The following is a 15,938-nucleotide window of genomic DNA, read 5'->3' on the forward strand; positions in this document are numbered from 1 at the left end:
TAACTGTGATAATGCACAAGCTCTGTTGATTAAAGTAACCCAATGGAACAATGATTTTGCGGTGAAGTTGAAGAATAAAAATACAGAAAAAACGGCATTTCTCCGAAATGCAGGCGTTCAAGCCGCCAGGCCGGAAAAGGCTCTTATCTTTGGGCCATGGTGCATGGGCCACCGCAGGCTATTCCGCGCGAAAATTTCGCTGACCTTTACAACTCGAATCCGTCTTCATATTTGGTTTGCTCTGATTTCTTAAGTCATCCGAAGTATAGACCTGCCAAAGCTTGTATTGGTAAACCATCTTTTAACAGTAATCCAACCGTTGGAACTTCTGAATCGAACAAGTGGAACCAATTTCTGTCATGTTTTAAAAACGTACATCCGCCATGGTCGGTCCTGGTGGTCGGATAATTTCTTCCAACGGGAATTTTCGTTGGGAATATATTTTGATATTTGCTTTTTGTTTTGTCTTCAGTATAACACTAGATGGTCCTTGCATTTTGTTGTCAACAGTTCATCTTTGTAACAGACCTGTAAGCATATACCCTTTCTGAAGTTTGCGCAAGGAACACAACATCAATTTAGTCTCTCGATTGAAAATTCCAACAACTGGAATATTGTTGGGAGAATGTTTTCGGGTGCAAGTTTTAAGTTAGTATATAGCGTGACTCGAGGGACTAGTATGCAGGGGTGGGGACGGGGGTGTGCTGCATATTGATAATGATTAAGTAATTAATGTGCCCTGTCTTGGATGTTGGGCAACGCAGATGGGAGAGTTACGAAAAGAAAGAGACATAAAATAGACCGCTATTCACGCATGCCTTAAAACTTCCTTAGCATAATTCTGTGTCAACATTGCAGTAATTAACTAACTTTTTTTGAGAGTCGTAGATTCAAAAGGGTTCATGGGGACCACATCTGTTGATGAAAAATAATTTTCCCGTAGTGTCACATCATTACATTATGGTTGTCAAGTGATACCCATAGTGTAGTCATTATGTTGTACTAAACTATATGGGAAATTTTTACCCACTTCGTGCCCATTATATACACTCTAGGATATTCTGTTGAATATAACATACTATTATGTTACACTGACAATATACATTCTAGCATCACTCAGACAACAGACTTTATTTTGAAATAAACAGATTAATTTTTTAAGTGTAAAAACATTTATTCACTTCTACACTAATATAACGGCTATTTCTATCGATATTATTGAAGGGAGATAATTTGTTACTTTAATTTAAAGTGGTTTCCCTTTTCACTGGGGGTCGCCGTGTGGCCTGCTTAGTTTTGAGTAGTCTCCCTTGTCAGGAGGGCCAGTGCGTGTGACGATGTGTATTGCCTATAGGGGTTTGTTCCATATAGCTGCTTTCCCGCAACGATAGAGGTTTGCTTCTTTGTGCATTAAGATATACTGAGTTCTAGTGTAAACTGACGTTAAATTTGCATCCAAGCTACCTCCTCCCATGCATACGATACTGTTCCTAATTTTCTTTGTACTTTCTGATAGCCTACATGACACTGCAGCTTGAAAGGCTATCTTGTCGCGGGAAGGCCATACTTGTGACAAGTTCACCCGTTGCGGCTGTCTTTTCGGTGGCGGTAGGAGTCATACAAACTCTAAAGTGCACATACCATCTACAATTTGATGATCACTTGATCACTATTTAGTGATTTATTGATAATCAATTACAAGTTTGTTATGGAAAGTTTTTCATCATGGATTAATGTGATTATCTCTCTGCATCTCCCAGAGTTCCTGTAAAGTAATGTTTACCTCTGCGCCTCCCAGAGTTCCTGTAAAGTAACGTTTACCTCTGCGCCTCCCAGAGTTCCTGTAAAGTAATGTTTACGTCTGCGCCTCCAAGAGTTCATGTAAAGTAATGTTTACCTCTGCGCCTCCAAGAGTTCATGTAAAGTAATGTTTACCTCTGCGCCTCCAAGAGTTCATGTAAAGTAATGTTTACCTCTGCATCTACCAAAGTTCCTGTAAAGTAACGTTTACCTCTGCGCCTCCCAGAGTTCCTGTAAAGTAATGTTTACCTCTGCGCCTCCAAGAGTTCATGTAAAGTAATGTTTACCTCTGCATCTACCAAAGTTCCTGTAAAGTAATGTTTACCTCTGCGCCTCCCAGCGTTCCTGTAAAGTAATGTTTACGTCTGCATCTACCAAAATTCCTGTAAAGTAGTTTTTACCTCTGCATCTCCCAGAGTTCCTGTAAAGTAATGTTTACCTCTGCGCCTCCAAGAGTTCCTGTAAAGTAATGTTTACCTCTGCATCTACCAAAGTTCCTGTAAAGTAATGTTTACCTCTGCGCCTCCAAGAGTTCATGTAAAGTAATGTTTACCTCTGCATCTACCAAAATTCCTGTAAAGTAATGTTTACCTCTGCGCCTCCAAGAGTTCCTGTAAAGTAATGTTTACCTCTGCATCTACCAAAGTTCCTGTAAAGTAATGTTTACCTCTGCGCCTCCAAGAGTTCCTGTAAAGTAATGTTTACCTCTGCATCTCCCAGAGTTCCAGTAAAGTAATGTTGACCTCTGCGCCTCCAAGAGTTCATGTAAAGTAATGTTTACCTCTGCATCTCCCAGAGTTCCTATAAAGTAATGTTTACCTCTGCATCTCCCAGAGTTCCTGTAAAGTAATGTTTACCTCTGCGCCTCCAAGAGTTCATGTAAAGTAATCTTTACCTCTGCATCTCCCAGAGTTCCTATAAAGTAATGTTTACCTCTGCATCTCCCAGAGTTCCTGTAAAGTAATGTTTACCTCTGCGCCTCCAAGAGTTCATGTAAAGTAATGTTTACCTCTGCATCTACCAAAGTTCCTGTAAAGTAATGTTTACCTCTGCGCCTCCCAGAGTTCCTGTAAAGTAATGTTTACCTCTGCATCTACCAAAATTCCTGTAAAGTAATTTTTACCTCTGCATCTCCCAGAGTTCCTGTAAAGTAATGTTTACCTCTGCGCCTCCAAGAGTTCCTGTAAAGTAATGTTTACCTCTGCATCTCCCAGAGTTCCTGTAAAGTAATGTTTACGTCTGCGCCTCCAAGAGTTCATGTAAAGTAATGTTTACGTCTGCATCTACCAAAGTTCCTGTAAAGTAATGTTTATCTCTGCGCCTCCAAGAGTCCATATAAAGTAATGTTTACCTCTGCATCTCCCAGAGTTCCTATAAAGTAATGTTTACCTCTGCATCTCCCAGAGTTCCTGTAAAGTAATGTTTACCTCTGCGCCTCCAAGAGTTCATGTAAAGTAATCTTTACCTCTGTATCTCCCAGAGTTCCTATAAAGTAATGTTTACCTCTGTATCTCCCAGAGTTCCTGTAAAGTAATGTTTACCTCTGCGCATCCAAGAGTTCATGTAAAGTAATGTTTACGTCTGCATCTACCAAAGTTCCTGTAAAGTAATGTTTACCTCTGCGCCTCCCAGAGTTCCTGTAAAGTAATGTTTACCTCTGCATCTACCAAAATTCCTGTAAAGTAATATTTACGTCTGCTTCTCCCAGAGTTCCTGTAAAGTAATGTTTACCTCTGCGCCTCCCAGTTTTCCTGTAAAGTAATGTTTACGTCTGCTTCTCCCAGAGTTCCTGTAAAGTAATGTTTACCTATGCGCCTCCAAGAGTTCCTGTAAAGTAATTTTTACCTCTGCATCTACCAAAATTCCTGTAAAGTAATGTTTACCTCTGTGCCTCCCAGAGTTCCTATAAAGTAATTTTTACCTCTGCATCTCCCAGCGTTCCTGTAAAGTAATGTTGACCTCTGCGCCTCCCAGAGTTCCTGTAAAGTAATGTTTACCTCTGCGCCTCCAAGAGTTCATGTAAAGTAATCTTTACCTCTGTATCTCCCAGAGTTCCTATAAAGTAATGTTTACCTCTGTATCTCCCAGAGTTCCTGTAAAGTAATGTTTACCTCTGCGCATCCAAGAGTTCATGTAAAGTAATGTTTACCTCTGCATCTACCAAAGTTCCTGTAAAGTAATGTTTACCTCTGCGCCTCCCAGAGTTCCTGTAAAGTAATGTTTACCTCTGCATCTACCAAAATTCCTGTAAAGTAATATTTACGTCTGCTTCTCCCAGAGTTCCTGTAAAGTAATGTTTACCTCTGCGCCTCCCAGTTTTCCTGTAAAGTAATGTTTACGTCTGCTTCTCCCAGAGTTCCTGTAAAGTAATGTTTACCTATGCGCCTCCAAGAGTTCCTGTAAAGTAATTTTTACCTCTGCATCTACCAAAATTCCTGTAAAGTAATGTTTACCTCTGTGCCTCCCAGAGTTCCTATAAAGTAATTTTTACCTCTGCATCTCCCAGCGTTCCTGTAAAGTAATGTTTACCTCTGCATCTACCAAAGTTCCTGTAAAGTAATGTTTACCTGTGCGCCTCCCAGAATTCCTGTAAAGTAATGTTTACCTCTGCGCCTCCCAGCGTTCCTGTAAAGTAATGTTTACCTCTGCATCTTCCAGAATTCCTGTAAAGTAATGTTTACCTGTGCACCCCCCAGAGTTCTTGTTTTTAAAGTAATATGCTCTCTGCTTTTCCTAGAGTTTCTTTAAAGCAATGTTTGCCCACGCACATCTTGGAGTTCCTGTCTTTAAAGTAATTTGCTCTCTGCTTCTCCCAGAGTCTCTTTAAAGTTATGTTTATCTCTGCTACTCCCAGAGTTGTATTTTTACCCTCTCTCTCCAGGATTACATTTAAAGTTAAATTGGATGTGTGATTTATTAAAATCATATTTCACAACAGCCGTGACCATTATTTGCTACTTTAGTAATACATAATTCGATAGATTATCGGTTTTCGTTTATATTCTCTGACATAATATGTTTCTATAAATACACTTCTGTTTACAGATGAGTAAGCACCTGTTCAAGGCAAACTGGCAGTTCGTGTCACATAAGACTACATTAGACATTGGACGGGCCCTTGTTAACTTAGTCATCTGAAGTGTTAATAATCGATGTGGATATCATAGTCTTAAGTTGTGAGGTCTCCGGCTCACCTCCAGCTTTTGCGCCACGATATTACATTCGTTTTTCTCGTGCCGGGCTGCAGTTTCTTAATACAATAGGTGTTGAAAGTGGTTTTTGATCAAACTCACACTGGTTTATTTTGGTAAACATTTTGTGTTTGGAAACTTTGAAAAATTTCATTTACATTTGTATGGTCTGTTTATTTACTTCTTTGATTAGTGTTTTAGACCGCACTCAAAAATTCTTTTCTATGACAGCGGCCAGCATTATGGTTGAAGGAAACCGAGCACAGCCTGGAGGGAAATCCATGTCTACAAGCAGGTTGATGACTGACCTGAACACGTACGGTCGGAGAGGAAGCCAGCATGGGCTGGACTTGAACTCACGGCAGCAGCATTATAGGTGAGAGGCTCCTGGGCTATTGCACCGTGCTGGCACGTTAACCACCTCGGCCACGGAGGTCCCTTGTAAGATCCAGGTAATGAGAATAAAGCTTTATGGGAAAAACGCCACCTGTTCATAATATACAAAAAGCAAAAATTCAAAAAGCGTTTTCAAAACACTAGAGGAAAGAAGCATGCTGAGAGTACATTCCAGTTGAGTGCAGATGTGTTACATCATGGCCAACTAGCTGCAATTCTCTGAAAAAGGCATCTAGAACTATTAATGCACTCTTGCTTGTGATATCCCAACACTTTGGCAATTCACTGTTTACGAGGGAACCACATCAAAGCCTTAGGCCAAAGGAAACCACATCAAAGTCTTAGGCCAAAGGAATCAACATCAAAGCCATGGAACAAAAGAGCCCATATCAAAGCCATAGACCAAAGGAAACAACATGAAAGCCACAGACCAAAGGAAACCACGTCAAAGCCATATGTCAAAGGAAACCACATCAAAACCATAGGGTAAAAGAAACCACACCAAATGAACACCTGGCAAACATCGAGACGAAAGGCTGCAGGGTATCAAGCAGGAGTCAAATTTGGTAAACGTCGCCAGGATCTTCTGGAATCACCATCCACGCTGATTTGTTTGTGGAAGACAGTCACATAAGTATCATTCCTTACTGCATGTATCAGAAGTCAGAGTGAACTGCAGAGCTTGGACATTCATGTTAACCTGATGTAGGAAGGCACTGTAACAGAAATTAATTGGGAATGTCTGCAAGCACCGATGGGCGCAGAACTAATTATACTTAGCTTGATTGTTTATTTGCTGTTATCACGCAATCTGCCACAGTATTTTTAACTTTTTATCATGCGGATGCAATTTATGAGTGTTTGAAACAGGTAGTGTGTCCAGTAAATAAGGGGAAAAACAGATTACATTATCTTGTACATTTACTTATTTAGTTATTCATTTGATTGGTGTTCAAGAATATATATAACTTATACGACGGTGACCAGCGTTATCATGCTGGTGGCTCCACAGACTGTGGCTCTCGCAGGCATGGACGGTTGAAGCTCTGGCCAGCTGCGACTGTCAGACCGTTTATCTCGCCGATTCAAGAGCGGCTGAAGTTTGTCAAGCTCTGGTTTCATTCACCTATCAACATTAAATGCCGCATAATAAGTGAAACATTCTTTATTCAGTACACGGCTTAAACATAGATCAATGAAAACTACACTTCAAATTCAATCTAATAATAGCCTGCGTTATACAATAACCTCGCATGATACACATGCGTGTAGAAGTTAACGCGGGGTGGACTGAAAAAGGCAAATTTTAATGTTAGCCTGTATGGGGGGCGATGGAGTGATGCGATAGAGGCTTGGTGTCATGGGAAGATCATTTAGCGATGGAATCATAGGGTGATTGATTGATTAATTTATTTTTTTTACTTGATTAGTGTTACACCGTGCTCAAGATTGTTTCACTTACACGATGGCGGCTAGCATTATGGTGGTAGGAAATCGGACAGAGAACGTGGAAAATCTACGCCATCCGCAGGTTTCAGACAGACCTTCCCACATATATACAGCCGGAGAGGAAGCCAGCTTGAGCTCTGAGCGAAGGCATTGGTGAGAGGCCTCTGGAACATTGTACCGCGCTGACACGCTTATCACATCGGCCACGTAGGCCCCCATAGGGCGATTGAGTATAGTTGCAATGATTGACTATTGCTTAACGCTAAACTCATGCGATGGCGGTCACTTATATGAGAGTAGAAAACCTGAGTCCTCGGGATAAACGCTCACGAACTTTCCCACGAGTGGCATGCAAATATTTAGACCGATTTGGTGGAAGGCACATAGCCTTCAAAGACTGCGCAAACGGTCACGTGGAGGATGTCCACTGCGTATGGTCATTAAAACTTCTACAAAGAGTAACAGCTTGAGAATCTACAAATTCAATGTCGGAGGCCAGGATGGAACTCACACCTCGTGTGGCTGGTGGTTGGGAGTCGGGCACCTCACTCACTGAACTTTGAATAGCATAGTTTTGCGAGATTTTTTCAACAGAAAATTCAAGGAAATTTAGAATGTTTTAACAAAGACGTCTGACCACAGCTTGGACGAATGGCTGTGGTTTTATGCCAAATTCTCAATAATACATCTACTTTTGGGCAAGCGTATTATTTTCAAACTTAAAATACACCCAACGCCTTTGGCGTTTTAAAATTGTAAGAACCACCAAATCATTATTAAGAAACATACATATCGTTTACTAGAGCAGGTTATGTGATATGAGTTGTGAAAAACTGAAAACATTTTAAATATTGTGTTAATTATTTTGTCGTTATCAATAGCCTATTGCATCACTACATGGCTTCATAGCTCTTTCGTGTTGTGGCATCCTTTCATCGCAACGTGGCCTCGGTCAGTCGTGTCGTGGCATCGCTCCATCACGTCGTGGCCCGTTTCCATAGCGACGTTGCATCGCTCAATCGTGTCGTGGCATCGCGGCCGATGGATCGATGGCCCAATTTTGCCATCATAAAAAGTACTTCGTATTCATGGTATTGTGATGTTCAACAGCTGAATGAAACCGTGGTCACTTAAAATTTATATATACTCATCGGATTTATTATAGAACCCCCTAATTTATGTAATGTCAGTGAATGCTAAGCGTCTTTTTTCATGAAATGTTAATTGTCAAGAGTTCAAAAAAACTGTTAAGTATTATATTTAAAAAGCTATGACAAGAAGGTAATAGCTTACTTTATCGATCATAATAGTTGTCGTGTACATTACAAGCCACTACTTGTTATATCAATTGGTTTCATTATTTTTCGCGACGGTGGCAAAGTTTATAAACGGAGGAAACCAGGCAAACTGATTGAGGCCTTTTTCATTAGAGGCTGGCTTCTTCTTTGGCAGGAGGCAAAACATCTTCGTTAAACATTGTGACATGATCCCTTTTAAGGATTCAAAGTAAAAGAGTGCAATAACGCCGTTCTGTTTAACAGATATAACGAGGAGTCGAAGTTATGTTGATCTGAGTCAATATGTTAAACATTATTTTCTGTGTCCTGATCCAAACGCTACAACACTAGAGTCTGATTGAGATTGGTGTGTGGGCAAGACATCAGTGCCACGAAATGAAATCTTCACATCATAATGAAAATTAATATTCGACAGTATTATTAGTTTTAATACTAAAATTAACAGAACAAATTTAAGTTTTTATCGTTTATATTTGCATTAATGTCCAAAAGATAAAATTTAGCGAACAACCATAATTTCTTCACATTGTGATCAAAACAACATTAAAAGTGCCCATATTGGCGACTTCATCATCCTGTCCTTAAGAGATCTAGATGCTAGAGGGAAAACAGGCCCTGAAAAAAATCGGCCTAATGTTACAAGTATTATAGTTGGAAGTGTCAAATTTCGTTCCTTTATTTTTTATTCTTCTTTCTTTATCCCTCCGGGCAACCGAAGTTGAATAACTGCTCGAATGTTAAGAGTATTAAATATTAATGATTCCACTCCCATTGCTCCTGTTCAACCACTTATTTAGTAAGTCATGAAAGCTTTGCATACATTTGTGTAGTGACTGATAATCTGTTTTTGTTCTTCACGAACCGATTCAAACATAGTGCTGACGTGTAGATTTACAAACATCGGCAACATCGTTAATAAAAATGGCATTGTCGTGTGGATTTACAAACATTGACAACAGCGATAATAGCAACAGGATTGTCCTGTGGATTTACAAACATTGACAACAGCAATAATAACAATGGTGTTGTCGTGTGGATTTGTAAACATCGGCAACAGCGATAACAATAACGGTATTGTCTTGTGGATTTACAAACACTAGCAACAATGTTAATAACAATGGCATTGTGTGGATTTACAAACATTGACAACAGCGATAATAGCAATAGGATTGTCGTATGGATTTACAAACATCGGCAACATCGTTAATAACAATGGCATTGTCGCGTGGTTTTACAAACATTGACAACAGCGAAAACAGCAATAGGATTGTTGTGTGGATTTACAAACATTGGCAAAGATGATAATAGCAATGGTATTGTCCTGTGGATTTACAAACATGGACAACAGCAATAATAACAACGGTGTTGTCGTGTGGATTTGCAAACATCGGCAACAGCGATAATAATAACGGTATTGTCTTGTGGATTTACAAACATTGGCAACAATGTTAATAACAATGGTATTGTTGTGTGGATTTACAAACACTGCAACAGTGATAATAGCAATAGGATTGTCGTATGGATTTACAAACATCGGCAACAATGTTAATAACAATGGTATTGTTGTGTGGATTTACAAACACTGCAACAGTGATAATAGCAATGGTATTGTGGATTTACAAATATTGGCAACATGCAACATGGAGTTGCACTTTTGTTGACGTGTCAAAATAGCTCTGCAATTTCCTGTTCCAGTTTTTCCATCGAGGTGGCGGACAGACTCTGAACCTCGGTGGCACTCATCAACGTGTCACAGTCGCTCGCATCGTCCACGGCTTTCTTAGGGATACTGGGTTTGTCTTGAGAACTCCCTCGCTTTAGCGCGGCCAACTGAACTTGTTCGCGTGCCCATTCCTCTATACCGGAATCCAGCTGAAGAGATAACTGACGTTGGGAAAGTTTTCGTGATTTGGGTTCGGTATTATCCACAGTGGGCACGCAGATGGATGACGACCGGTAGCCCCTGGACGTCGGCTGTAAATCCTTCACGGTAAGCGCTCGGAGGGCAGCTAAACTAGACTCCATTTCGTCGTCTTCCCAACTCATGGAGTGAGTCAGAATGGATTCGCGTCTGTTCAGTAGCTCAGAGGCCCGTCTATGCTTAGCGTACTTAGGCTCGGTGTCCAAAACCGGATGGATTTGATTCGCGTTTTGAACAACGGACAACATACGGCGAAACCGCTGTCGCTTAACCTCTCTGCAAGCCGACTTCAGAATGTCTTTCAGTGACAAGCCCTCGGCCTCAAACCAGTCCTCAGCCGAAAACCCCCGAACTCTATCTCGGTGAAGCAGACTGGCCTTACCCTGTAATACGAGGATCTCTGCGCAGTGGATGTGACCCATCTTGGCGGCCACGAGGAGAGCAGTAAAGCCATCTTTGTTTATGTGATCGACGTGTAACCCTAAGCGACTGAAGTGTCGAACTAACAAGTCTAAGGCCACGTCGTTACCAACCATTGCGCAGTAAATCAACGGTGTATTTCCTTTAAGAGAGAGAAAGAATAAGGAAACAAATCAGGTAAACTTTGCACGTGAGGTTATATTTGATACATGTAGGTGCACGTATGCTTTAGAGAATAGTTATTTCAAAAGTAACCTGGTCGGAGATATACCAAAAATTAATAGAGCTTTGTCTATCGTTTGAAAACTGTCTAGAGCTCAGAGTGTACATAGGCAATAAGAACTTCATCTATAGGCATATATTGTATCAACAAGGCTAGACTGAGAAATGCACCCTGAACACAAAGAGAAGTTTTGTTTTGGGATATAAAGCTGTGATACGAAGTGAATTAGTCTGAACATTCTGAGTAAAACTTGCTGCAGATCTTGTGATAGGCCTAACGGCATGCAGCAGAGTTAGTGTCAGAAGTCGCGCCATTTGAAAACATCAAAGTTTCCACACAACGTTGCTGGCGCTAAATTACCTTCTTTATCCCCTTGTTTTAGCTACATTCGAGCAGGCATAGTTCTTTTCTCCTCGTCTACAGTCTAATTCCTTCCTTGTTTGTCCATTGTCAACGATATTTTGGCGAACGAAGACTCACACACCTCGTCTCCGTTTATGCATTTTTCCTTGCCGGGATAGCCGCCAATATATAGTGCTTACGTAACACGCGTCGTAGACATCGCCCGGACAAATTCGAACCTTCCCTGCTTCATCTTTCTTGGTGATTTGTCTAGGTGACTTGTTACCTCTCAAGAGTCTTTCTCTCTCAACCGGCGTTTTTTTCTGTCGGCAGTTCTCGTGTCTGTCCGGATATTCTCGGGGCAATGACTACGACGCGTCTGACATAAGTACACATTGGCGGCCATCACAGTAAGTGTGAAGCGTGAACGGCGAAGAGGTGTGGGAGAGTTTGTTCGTCAAAATATCGTTGACCATGGACAAACAATGGAGAAATTTGACTGTATATGAGGAGAGAAGGACTGTACGTGCTCAGATGTAACTAAAACAAGAGGAGAAAGTGGGTAATTTAACGTCAGCAACGATGTTTGGAAACTTAATTTTTTCAAATGGAGCGACATCTGACTCTAACTCTGCAGCATGCCGTTAGGCCTATCATAATCTCTGCTGCGAGTTTTACTCAGAATATTTGGATTAGAAGTTAATAAATCTGGAATTGCCTAAACGAATGTCACCGGGAATCTAATGCGGGGCTAAATAAACCCACTAAGAAGAACAGACTGGTTTCATCACGAAATAAAAATTCTTTCCCCAAGTGTCCACTCAGTTAGTGGTATTGAGTGACAATTTGCCTTTGGGATTTAAGAAAGGTTTCCTCTTTTCTACGCCTGACAAGCAAAACTTCCCAGCCGTTCAGAGTGCAAATTGGAAGCTGTAAAAGTCAAGGCTTCCAGAGATCAGAGTTGCGAGCCTTACCTTTGTTGTCCGCTATTTCGGGATCTATGTTATAGCGGATGAGAATCCTAACCAAGTCATTACACTTCTCCTCACAAGCGTAACTCAGTACGTCACGTCCTTCTTCGTCCGTGGCATTACAGTCGGCACCGTTGCTTAACAACATCACGAACGCTTGACCCCTGGTTAGCTCCTCCTGCACGGTAAACGTTATAGTTTAGTGTTCGGTGAATGAATGAATGGGAGCTAACGACACACTGGTAATCTTTCAGTCACATCGTGGCGATATTGCCTGAACAATACACTTTTCCTTGATATATTTTTAGGGTCATGAGGCAAACTGAAGGTCAAGGGGTCTCTGGAATGTGTAGTTACACAGTATCCCTGCTGTACCCATCAACAACCACCATCCCAACAAAGGGCTAAACCCATCAAAACAACCACTATCCCAACAAGAGATTAAACCCATCAGAATAATCACTATCCCAGCAAGAGGCTAAGCCCATCAAAACACTAAATACCCAAGCAAGAGGTTAAACCCTCAAAACACTCACTACCCAAGCAAGACGGTAAGCCCTTCAAAACACTCACTACCAAAACAAGAGGCTAAAACCTCAAAGCACTCACTACACAAGCAAGAGGTTAAACCCTCAAAACACTCACTACCCAAGCAAGAGGCTTAACCCATTCAAACACTCACTACCCAGGCAAAAGGGTAAACCCTCAAAACACTCACTACCCAAGTCAGAGGCTAAACCCATTCAAACACTCACTACCCAAGCAAAAGGGTAAACCAATTCAATCACTCACTACCCAAGCATGAGGCTAAACCCTCAAAACAATCAATTCCCAAGCAAGACACTAAAACCATCAAAACACTCACTACCCAAGCAAGAGGCTAAAACGATCAAAACAATCACTACCCAAGCATGAGGCTACACCCTCAAAACACTCACTACCCAAGCGAGAGGCTGAAACCGTCAAAACAATCACTACCCAAGCGACAGGCTAAACCCTCAAAACAATCAATTCCCAAGCAAGACACTAAAACCATTCAAACACTCACTCCTCAAGCAAGAGGCTAAAACCTCAATACACTCACTACCAAATATAAGCGTCAAGCCCGGCATTCATATACCATTCGTAGTTCGTAAAGGGCGTTCCAAGTCGACAATCGCAAGATCCATTTCCAAAACAACGTTTAACACTAACTCCCAAAGACAAAGGTATGTAAGGAATTACACAAATAAGAAATAAAGCCGGTAACACACAAGAGAGAAGCGGTCATCAGTTTTCAATGATGCCGGGCAGACAGTGGATATTCCAGGCATGAATTCCATATCAAAGTTCAAATTCGTAGTCCATGAATGAGTTCCATGTCAAATAACATTTAAACAGGTATCTCAGTCGCGCTTAAATTGCAACTGTTCATAAAGGCAACATGCTGAGGTAATTAGCATGGTTACCTTTACGGCCCCTAGCCCCAGGTTAAGCGGTATTAGATACAGTTTGAAAATGACGAGCGTTACAGACCCTAACCGATCAGATTGTGATTCAAAAATAACGGACGATTACGTCTTTCCCCTTAATATGTAAAGATCTTATGTACGTGATAGATATGTACATGGGGATAACAGCGCCGTCTATGTGGTTGATCACAATGCAGATAGCCAGAGATTCTGAACGCTCTGTCCATACCTGCCAACGAAAGTGTTATGCTCATTGTAAAATTTGAGAAACTTAGAATGAAGGTGTTTGATGAAGTATCCTTGACAAACTAGTTTTTGAACTAGCAGCTTGTGACGCAGATTAAAGTCATCACAATTAACGCAAGATCTGACAAATGCTACAAGGCGAGATATGTATACGCCATATGCAGGACCCTTTGGTATATTGCTATCTAAATAAGGATAATTTACAATATAAAAATTGAAATAGCATCCCATGAGTGGTAACCTTTATAAAGAGTAGAACTAAAGAAAGCCCTATTGCTTCTGACGTGAATGTAAGGGTGATTTGTTTTAGTAAATACCGAGACAATTAACGACAATATTCTTTCAATAAGATCGTTGTGAGGAATGGTAGTATAGAGAGTAGAGAAATCCCATGTGGATACGTCTTTGTACGGTATATGCATATGAGCATCGAGTTTGTAATTGTTAAGCATCCACATGCAGTTGACAGCTGAATTTTTTGTTATGGCACAACAATATTTATTCCAAAATGATTTTACTCTTTGTAACGCTCTCGTAAGTAGGGTTGAAAAGAGTTTGGTGGTGCAGCTTCTTGAACCTGCAATAAATCGAGCCTTGTATGGGGATTTATGCATTTAAGGAATCCAGTAAAGTTGTGGTATTTCTGTGTGACGGGTCGGTATATTTATGCGCCTTTCTTTAAGAAAGGTTTTGTGTTTGTTAAATAGTTCCTCCAGGGTACATGTAGTAGCAGAATACGTGGATGTCGTTGTAGATGCACATAGCTCTTGAACAAGAATTTGATAATAATAATTCTTGCAAATAAAGATGACATTATTAGGAGCCTTGTCTGCTACAGTGATGACAAATTTACTATGAAGGTCAGCGAGTGTTTCTTGCACAGTGGGATCCTTCAGTACCTGTTTAACTTTAGGTAGAGCATCAATGTCTAGACGGTGTATAGTTAAACTAAGTTTCTTTTTGACCATCTCAAGCCAATCGTTAAGTACCAAAGAATTCACTTCCTCCCGTTCTGACCATTTTTTAACATACTCCTCAAGTGCCAAGATGATATTTTTTCTCTATACTTAGGACCCCTCACAAAGAGATTCCTTAGATCATTATTCTTAATAATATTAAGCAAGAGGCTAAACCCTCAAAACACTTACTACTCAAGCAAGAGGTTAAACCTTCAAAACACTTACTACCAAAACAAGAGGCTAAAACATCAAAACACTTACTACCCAAACAAGAGGCTAAACCCTCAAAACATTCACTACCCAAGCAAAAGGCTAAACCCTCAAAACACTCACTACCCAAGCGAGAGGCTAAGCCCTCAAAACACTTACTACCCAAGTAAGAGGCTAAACTCGCAAAACACTCACTACCCAAGCAAGAGGTTAAACCTTCAGAACACTTACTACCAAAACAAGAGGCTAAAACATCAAAACACTTACTACCCAAGCAAGAGGCTAAACCCTCAAAACACTCACTACCCAAGCAAGAGGCTAAACCCTCAAAACACTCACTACCCAAGCAAGAGGCTAAACCCTCAAAACACTTACTACTCAAGCAAGAGGCTAAACCCTCAAAACACTCACTACCCAAGCAAGAGGCTAAACCCTCAAAACACTCACTACCCAAGCAAGAGGCTAAACCCTCAAAACACTCACTGCCCAAGCAAGAGGCTAAACTCTCAAAACACTCACTATCCAAGCAAGAGGTTAAATCTTCAAAACACTTACTACCAAAACAAGAGGCTAAAACATCAAAACACTTACTACCCAAGCAAGAGGGTAAACCCTCAAAACACTCACTACCCAAGCGAGAGGCTAAAACCCTTAATATACTCACTACCAAAACAAGAGGTTGAACCAATCAGAACACTCACTCTCCACGCAAGAGGTTAAACTTTCAAAAAAAAAAAAACAAAACAAACAAAAACAATACCCAAGCAAGAGACTAAATCCATCAAAACAATCAATACCCAAACAAGAGGCTAAATCCATTAGAACAATCACTACCCCAACAAGGGGCTAAACCAATCAGAACAATCACTACCCAAGCAAGAGGCTAAACACATCAAAACAATCACTACCTGAGCAAGAGGCTAAATCCATTAGAACAATCACTCTTTTAACAAAAGGTTAAACCAATCAAAACAATCACTACCATGGGAAGAGGCTAAACCCATCAGAACAATCATTACCCCAAGAAGGGGCTAAACCCATCAAAACAATTACCAGCCAGA

General features: G+C 40.8%; 1 protein-coding gene across 1 annotated transcript; it reads left to right on the top strand.

Moving 5' to 3' along the window:
* The first annotated feature begins 12,232 nt into the window (after nt 1–12,232).
* Nucleotides 12,233–15,560, top strand: LOC135469279 (balbiani ring protein 2-like). Its single transcript, XM_064747895.1, is given in 5 exon segments — nt 12,233–12,253; nt 12,614–12,670; nt 12,922–12,965; nt 12,967–13,066; nt 14,829–15,560. Coding segments are annotated over 5 exon segments (954 nt in total).
* Nucleotides 15,561–15,938: the final 378 nt, after the last annotated feature.

Source organism: Liolophura sinensis, chromosome 6 (genome assembly GCF_032854445.1).
Source record: "Liolophura sinensis isolate JHLJ2023 chromosome 6, CUHK_Ljap_v2, whole genome shotgun sequence".
NCBI lineage: Eukaryota > Metazoa > Mollusca > Polyplacophora > Chitonida > Chitonidae > Liolophura > Liolophura sinensis.